Genomic DNA, 9,080 nt, shown 5'->3' with positions numbered 1-9,080 from the left:
TACTCAACATCTTTACTATATAAAATTTCATAAACAAAGTGGTTATTTTAAATGAACAAAACAAGTAAGTAAATGTATCAATTTATTAGCCAAATAAATCCAAGGCATTTAAACAATTGCCATATTCTTCAAATTATTACAAAGTGGCTTTGCAAGGTGCCAAAAAATATTTGAACAGTAGATTCAAATGCTGTCACAATAGAACGCAATGTACTGTGATTAACAGTAACATGTTAGTGCTTCCTTAAAACTGTAACTTCAAGTAGAACTTAAAAACAAAAAAAACAACGTGCCAAGGCAGGACAAACTTTTTTGTGTCCATTTAAACAGTTTATAACATGACGACACTGTCAAGATTAAATGACATGTTCTTGTTTGAGGTTGGTTTTCAAAAAGATTAACTGATTTACGTGGTCTGGGTGCAGCAGACTGCGTTTGGCATTTATTATTTCACCTGCTGTACTAAAAACCCGCTCACAAGGTACACTAGTGGCAGGTATGGAAAGGTAACTCTTCGCCAAAACTGAGAGAAGTGGAAGATCTATTTGTTGTTTCCACCACTGCAACACATCACCATCCAAACTTAAAGTGTCCCTCTCCCTATACTTTAAGATTTCCTCCTTAGCTCTGTCCTGTATGGTCTTCTTCTGCACCCTCAGACACTGCATATCTCCAAACATCTGGTCCAGTAATGTCTTCTTTTTGGGAGGTGAATGATCTATGGTTAGAATAGAAACAAAATAGGTTCCTGAATAGTCATACTAATGCATAGCATACATTGGGTAATGTAACAATACAAAGGAGATAGAAAAAAAAATAAAAGGGGATAGAAAAAAAATAAAAATAAAAAAAACATTGCTACATTATCAAATCAATGCTTATTCATTAGCATTCATAGATCATACCTGTGTCAGCTTCACTTCTTGGGCTCCAGTTGTCGTCGTCCTCCTCTTCAGCTGGCACATTTTCAGCTGCCACCTCTTCAACAATAGCCAAGTCCTAAAAATAAGAGTACAAAAAAAAAAATGAATTTACTCAATCACAATTTATTAGTATTGGACAAATGTACTTGTGTTTTGTCCGGCTTACCACATCGCTCATCTTCACCGCTTCTGTTGAAATCTTCATGAAGACCAGGTCTTTGGTGGTGTCACTGTCATCCAAGAACGCCAAGTCTTTGAAACGTGGGTCGAGTGCTGAGGCAGAGTTGAGAAGATCTTGAAGGTAGGTGTAACGGGCAGAAAAATCTTTTGTAAACCGTTCCTTCATTTGGGTGATGATGGGCAGGTCATTTTCATCTGGCTGAAAATGCATCTTCAGTTTTGCTTGTATTGGAGCAATCATGGAGAGAGTGGGGTTTTTTTCTTCACTGAGAAGTACAGTGGCAACTTTTAAAGGCTTCATCAACTTGATGATCTCAGGAATTAAGGTCATGTCACCTTCTGTGAGTGTAACAAGAGCTTCTCCTCTCTTCAGCTTCTTAGACAGCAAGGCATTTAACACAGCGGGTTGCTGTTCCCAAAAGCGTTCCAGCATATCCAGGGAACTATTCCACCGAGTGGACACATCATGGACGAGTTTATGGTTGGGGAGGTGCAACTGTGTTTGGGTCTCACGCAGTACTTCAGTGGCTTTGGGGCTTTTATGAAAAAAGGTGACCAACTTCCTCATCTTCACCAGGATTTGTGAGACTTCCTCCACTTTGAAAGCTTTTTGTGAGGCCAAATTAAGCGTGTGTGCAATACATCGCACGTGCGGGTCCAGCTCTGCTTCGCAACCAGCCAGAAGCATGTTTCTTGCATTATCACTGACCAGTGCTGGGTTTTTGTCCTCCAGCCTCCACTCCTGACACACATCTCGCAGTAAGGCCGCTAGATTGATCCCTGTGTGCGACTCGTTAAACACTCTGGTCTGTAAAACGTGGCTTTGAAAAGCCCAAGCCTCATCCACGTAGTGCACTGTAGCTGTAATGTACGAGTCTGTGGCACAAGACGTCCATCCATCCACAGTCAACGCAACTCTCTGGGCTCTCTGTAATGACTCGTAAATCTCTCGTTTAACTTTCTCTTACAGAGCAGGTATTTCTTTCTCCGTAAATATTTTTCTGCATGGGATTTTGAACCGCGGCTCCAAAACGCGAAGCATGTATTGAAACCCCTCGTTCTCTGTCACGCTGTACGGCTGCAAAGCTTTACAAATGAAGTAGCTTATGGCGTCAGTGACAGCTTTGGCACGGGCAGAGTTGGAGGCAAGTGGTCCACTAAAAAACGCTGAAATGTTGGGCTCACCGCGTGAGGATCCGCCAGGATGAAGCGACACGGACTCGGAACACGCCTCCGCCTCAATGTTTATACTGTGTCGCCGTTTCACGTGGGCTATGAGGTTCGTCGTACTTCCACTATACTTAATGGCAGCATTGCAAAGTTTGCAAATAGCATTAGATTTGTCCAGCTTTCCCTCGCTCTTGTAAAATCCATAGTGCTGCCAAACCTTTGATTTATAGTTCGCTGGGGAATGTATCCGATTTTGCTGCTGTGAGTCCATATTGTTGTGTTAGCCGCTGCTGCTACTGCTACGCGCCCCTTCCCACAGTTCACTGCGAAACGTCACTACGCACGCAACTTCTGAAAAGTAAAGTTGTGAAACTATATACTTTTAATTAAATGCATAAGTATATCGCGATTTACCGACGCAATAGTCTGAAATCCGATCAACTCTAAAATATTTCTCTTAAATGTATCAATCTGTGGCAGCCTTTGCTGATGGACTCGCATCGCGCATGCGCACGTCCGTGTATCGATACAAATCGGTTTATCTTCCCATCCCTAGTATACAAGCTTTCTTGCTTCAGCCTAATCCTTTTCTGCTTCCACAACTGGATAATGTGAATGTTGTAACAAGTTTAGAATGTAAACTGCTCAAATAAACAAACAATCAAACCAGTCAATAACCTTCATGAAATATCCAGTTTTTTTTTTATTATCCTGGATAAAAAATAAATAAATACATAAAATAAAAGGGCTTTCCAGAAATGCAAAGAGAATCAATACATGAGCATTTAAATAAGTTAATAAAATGCATTTACAATGCAGATGAATATATAATATCACAATAACAATATGTAAACTAACACAAAAGAATAAAGCAAAACAACTGGACTGTTGTTTTAAAATTGTGACTGTTCATTGGCACAAAGTCCATCCTATCCAAAACTAACAGCTGCATTATCAATATGTTCGGCTTCATATTTAGACTGGCATACTCAGTGAAGAGCTGAATCCCACTCGCCACTTACTATAGAACTTTTAGAATCAAAACGAGATACCTCACACTTGACCTTATTGCAGAATGCTTTTTTTCTACTGTCCACAAATGGACTTGATAAATTAGGAAGTGTGCAAACGAATCCATTCGCCTTTGTATTGCTGAACATATTGCATTCAAAAGGCAACTTGGTTGAAAATGTCGGTTTCAAAGTCCCTTGGTGATGGGGTGATTCACAATCTACAAGTGACACTTTAATGCCACTTGACAGGCCTTTTCATTTGCAGTCTGGTTATTATTCGGGTCCTCCGCCTTGCCCTGAGGCTGCTGTCGGAAATGGCCATCACAGAGAGCCTGAACTGTACCCAGTGGAGCGACGTGATGGAGTGATCCAAACTGCTGTGAAAGTCAAGGCTATAAGGGTACAGATGGTCGATGTGAGTGTGTGTGGGTTAAACATGGATATCTTGCTATTAAAATGGAACAGTTTATTGGTGAGATATTCAAAGGTAAGTTGAACAGGTTTTGTTGGTCTGGATTTATTAATGGGTCCACGGGGCGGCATTGGCTCAGGAACCAAAGGTTAGAAGTGGTACAATCCCAGCTTCAGGTCCTCAATTTGGTAAATAGTCTCAATTGATATAGTGCTTTTCCACCAACATTAGGCACTCAACTCAAAGCGCTTTATATCAAGGAACCACTCACCCATTCACATTGGGTGAGTGGTTCCATTGTGGGTGAAATGAGAGGCATTTCACCCACAATGCCTCTCATTCACTGTGAGGCATTGTGGGTGAAATGTCTTGCCCAAGGACACTATGGCAGTGTCCTTGGGCAAAGTTGGTGGATTTGAACCACCAACTTTTTATCTTTAAAGTATACAACTAGATCTACTACAGTATCTAGTTGTAGATATAGATTTACAACTGTCAAATATTATAACATTCTGTGATGACATATTTTTTTTCCATTATAGAGATAAAGTATTTTTAAATTAACTGTTTTAACTATACATTAGAACAGGGGTCACCAACGTAGTGCCCGCGGGCACCCAGGGGCCCTTTGGGGCATGTCCAGTAGCCCTTGGGACTTTTTCTAAAGTGTAAAACACTTCATTTTCTTAACTCTAATTCTTAAAATTACAGTTATTTCGGTTCTTGTGACTCAGTATGAGTTTAAAATAAAGCTATTTTAATATAATATGGGGTCAATATCCTATAAGTGAACAGTGTACGTTTAAGTCTTTAGGATTTGTTTTTAACTGGTAGCCCTCGAACAACTTAATGCTCTTAAAGTAGCCCTCAGCTGAAATAAGGTTGGTGACCCCTGCATTAGAATGACTGTGAAACCATGAATATCAATAGACTTTCCAACAATGCCACCAAGGGAATGAAATATTACAGCCTGAAGGCACATATTGGTAAGTATATTGATAGAAAAGAACCAAATTGTATTTTACATTACTAGAAAAACATTTGATTTCATAAGTCAACATTGCAATGTATAGTCCTTATCTTTAAAATGCCTTTTTGTTCTGTAGGGGGAACATAAAGCCTAAAGTGCTTGGTAAATGCTCCCAACTTTTATAAAGCATCATACAAGGGGGCGTGGCCTAGCCGAGGGGGAATATAGCCTCTCATGGGAATCACAATTTTTCACCCTTTTTACCCATTTTCTGGCAGATTATGAACATATTTATTACACACCAAAAAGTCAAGTCAAAATCGGGTCCATATGGATGTTTTTTTCACAGCAAATTGTTCAATAGAAGCGAAAAACGGCACTCGTTAGCATCGCTTCGCTAACATTAGCATACGTTAGCATACTTCCTAGTTAGTTTTTTAAGTAGGGCTTCTTTATTGGCTGTTGAACCACTTTGCTTCTCTCCATCTGCCTAAATCTTTATTTAGTAGAAAAATAGGTAATGCTTTATAAAAAAGGGTAGATGAATTCATAATGAATTAATTCATCATGAATTAAGATGAATTCATGCCTGAATGTCATGATGCTTTATGATGAAATACTCATGAATTTACACCATTCAGGCAATTAACTCAATAATGATAATGATTAAATCATCATGATCATGATGTCATGGTTAGTTCATCATGAGTTCACTTTGAATGTGTAAAATATGCATGCATATTTACTCTATTTTTCATCTTTTTTAAGGCTGTTTGAGATCACACACCCTGGTTTAAGTCTTGAATGTGTTACCGCTTTAGTTTAAGGGGCACATTCATAATGAACTCCTGGTGAATTAAGGATGAGTTTTTATTTGCTAGCATGTTTGTTTAAGTTATCAAAACTGCAACGCTTCAGTTTAGTAAAGTCAAGTTTATTTATAAAGTGCGTTATAAAGAGTTTAAAGGTGCCTACACACCTGTTGTTTACTGTGTATTGTGTGCATTCAAATACTGCTCGAGGGTCAGAGCGGTGTGTTTCCAAACACACATTCAGGAACATTAATAGATCATCTGAATTTAGAGCAGCCTAACCACCAGATCATAAAGACACAAGTGAAACGAAAACACCGTCTGGAGAGAAGGAAAAGCTTCATGACAACCAGCAGCTGTGGTTTGAAATGCCTTTCCCAAGCCCAGGCATCTGTATCAGAGGAATTATACGCTTCAATAAACACACTGGATTACAAACATGTTTTAAAGAGGATTTTATCATGACAGACAGGTAAAATGCACACTCAAAACCACACTTATTCAAATAATATCCAAAAGAGGCATTAGGGAGGAAAGAGGTGAGGTTTACGTCAAGTGTCAGAGAAAGGGAATAAAACTATTCCATATTGTAGTGCTTAGCAGCAACAGCACAGTTTTTTTTTACAGAACTGCACAGCAGTGACGCCGCCTGAAGTGAACACATACGAGCGACTGAGTATTTCAAGTGTCCAAATAGAAGCAACAGCGCGATTTGTTGTGTCAGGTAAAGTCAATATATATTCAAAAATATATTCATTGTAATGGTGGAGAAATGGGAGAAAGTTCATTTTTTTGTTTGAACAGGATCATATTTGGGCATTTGCAAAGATGCCGTCAGTATCTATGCACTCAGTTTTTTGTTTTGTTTTTAACGTGCAGCTCTCATTTGGCCTGAGACGCAGCATGCATTGGCTGCTATGGACACAGGGCAATGAGTGTGGACTTTGACATTACAGTGTGGAGATAGATTAAAACAGACTATGATGTATTAAGAATGAAAACACATTGGATGTGGATTCTTGACTGGAGTACTGCAAAGGCTTATGAATCCTAACAAGTGCAGAAGTCCATGCAGCATCTGTGAAATGATCTGACCTGAGCATGAACCCCCCAACCAGCTTTATTTTGTATGTGCTCCAGTCCCAGCTCCAAGCTTTACCCCAGCTCCAGCTTGATTTCTATAGATAAGATAAGATAAGATAAGATAAGATAAGATAAGATAAGATAAGATAAGATAAGATAAGATAATACTTTATTGATCTCACAATGGAGAAATGCACTCATCACATCAGCTCTCAGGATCACTCAGGGGGTGCAAACAGGCAATTAAAGATGATCACAAGTAACGCGGATGCACACGTGATTTTGCAAAGAAGTGATTGCACATGAGTTACTTTACCGTAGTGTTGTACAGTCTGACAGCAGTGGGGATGAAGAACCTGCAGTAGCACCCATTCTTGCACTAAGGGTGTCTTCCACTGAAGGAGCTGCTCAGCTCCTGTACAGTCCCATGCATGGGGGTGACAGGTGTTGTCCATGATGTATGAGAGCTTGGCTAACACCCTCCTGTCCCTCACCTCCTCCCACAGAGTCCAGGGCAGAGCTGACCCTCCTGACCGGCTCAAAGATGGCCCAGCACCTAGAGGAGCTCCTCACAGCTACCAGAGCCATTGTTGAGCACTGCCGTTGTCGGGCACCACCTCAAGAGACGATATACATGCTCATTCAACACAAAGTAATTGACAAAGTGATGAAGAGCAGATATACATGCTCATTCAACATGCTCCTTCAATGGTCTGGAAATCACTTAAACGGTGCTCATCAAGGCAGGGCTGAACATGCATAGAAATAGCTTGGTTGGAAGAGCCGATGAAGAAGTCTTGGTTGAAATGTGTAAGCTGGTCTATGACTCAATAAAGGGCTTTTAATTTTTTCATAGCTCGAGTGCCTCGGACAATTTTTCCTCTGACAGCTTTCTACAACTCATCATAAGCCGTCATACTAGCAAGTCAATAGCCTGCTATTGCTATGATTGATCAAGCAGCCGTCAAACCCTGGTTTCACACAGTAACCTGAGTGTTCATGACATGCACGAACACATATTGTAGGAGATGTTACTGTCAAATTTGAGTGGCTGCTCCCTAACACTTAGAGGCAAGGCCAGGGGGCAAGGGCTACCAAATGTCTACATTCAGGTTAGCACTAAACAATAAAACTGGACACTTAAGTTACTGTGTGGAAAATAAAAACTAAAACTCTAGGAAATTTTTCGCTTCATGGATTCATGAAGTAAAATGGAAAATATTTTGAAGGTATTGAGGAGAGTCCTGCATAAGCTTTGATATGTGGAATGCTAGTACATGTCGTTGTTCACATCCGCTCCCTTATGCACACGTATGACCTTTTCAACAGGGTTACTCCTTTGCCTTAAGTATTGGCTTTGTTTACTGCTCCTTCACCAGTCTCCAGTATTTTAATGAGGGAAAGAGTTGCTGTAGATATCAGTGCAGTATGTAATGTGAAGTGAGAGTGTTATACGGTGGTGAGGTCCAGCGCGCTCCATCACGACGACTTTAACACAGTTGGTAAAGCAGATAGTTTCCACTTCGAGGATTCGCTGCTCTTAATGCCGACTGACTCCATTTAACACGGCAATGCTTTATGCTGCTACACCAGGCTCCCGAAAATAGTCTCTCACTGTACCATTAGATTAACTGCAGCCGAATGCATTGGAATGTATGGAGCTGAGATGTTACAAGACAAGATGTAAATGAGCAAATAATACAGTGCGTAAAGATGGCTGTGACTAAGTCGTATTATATATTATATATGTAAGGAGAAGGTATTTAGGTTTTTAATGGGCTTTCAAAAAATGTCTTGGTCACCTCCAGGACAACATTGTACATTTATCAACAATACATTTTTATCTGCAGAAAAGAAAAGTATGTCATTTGGGATGAAAGAGAATGGTGTTTTCAGTAGAAATTGTATCTGGTAGCAATCATACATCCATACCTCATACTGTACATAGAAAAGCATAAATAAAAAGAAATAACAGACATGAAATCATGTTTTTACCAATATAAAAGTGATTAAAAAAAACAAGTTCCAAAATATGCAAAACTCAGCCAGCCTAAAGCAGCAGCATCCGCCAACCCAGTTCACGACAATGAAAACAACAACTGGCCAATTAGGTCATGCAAACAGGTCTCAGGTGAGGAACAAAAAGACTGTTTCAGCATCAAAATGTTGTATTTATGTCAGAGCGGTATGGGCATTTATAAAAGCCTAAATAAACTAACATAAATATTGACAACGCTACTGGAGAGAAGGCTCCGGACTTTAAGGCACGCAGGTTCGTTTATGATTGACACAGGCAGAGTCCATACTTAGCAAAAATATACGTTTTCTTTACTATATTGTGTTTCAATCAATATATTTCTGTTTCTCGTTCGCTATTAAATTTTAGGTTCACCAAATGTCTTGTCTCTTTGGTCCCAAATGAAGTTTCATCTACTCCAAGAAAATAGTTTAAAGGTCCTATATCATGCAGAATCGACTTTTTAGAGCTTTTAGCCATGTTGTTATGCTATTTCCTTA

At 39.8% G+C, this 9,080-nt stretch overlaps 1 protein-coding gene across 1 annotated transcript; it reads right to left on the bottom strand.

The window, feature by feature from the left end:
* Positions 1-244: 244 nt before the first annotated feature.
* LOC306959313 (E3 SUMO-protein ligase ZBED1-like) lies at positions 245-2,625 on the bottom strand. Its single transcript, XM_079551402.1, has 3 exons — positions 1,090-2,625; positions 906-999; positions 245-718 (listed from the first exon to the last, which is right to left on the bottom strand). Exons 1-3 carry the CDS (start codon positions 1,789-1,791, stop codon positions 357-359), a joined length of 1,158 nt encoding a protein of 385 aa, XP_079407528.1. The 5' UTR covers positions 1,792-2,625; the 3' UTR covers positions 245-356.
* Positions 2,626-9,080: the final 6,455 nt, after the last annotated feature.

The sequence above is a fragment of the Gobius niger genome (genome assembly GCF_951799975.1).
Source record: "Gobius niger genome assembly, chromosome: 2".
NCBI lineage: Eukaryota > Metazoa > Chordata > Actinopteri > Gobiiformes > Gobiidae > Gobius > Gobius niger.
The sequence above is the reverse complement of the archived record's forward strand: the minus strand, read 5'-3'. Positions and strand labels throughout refer to the sequence as shown.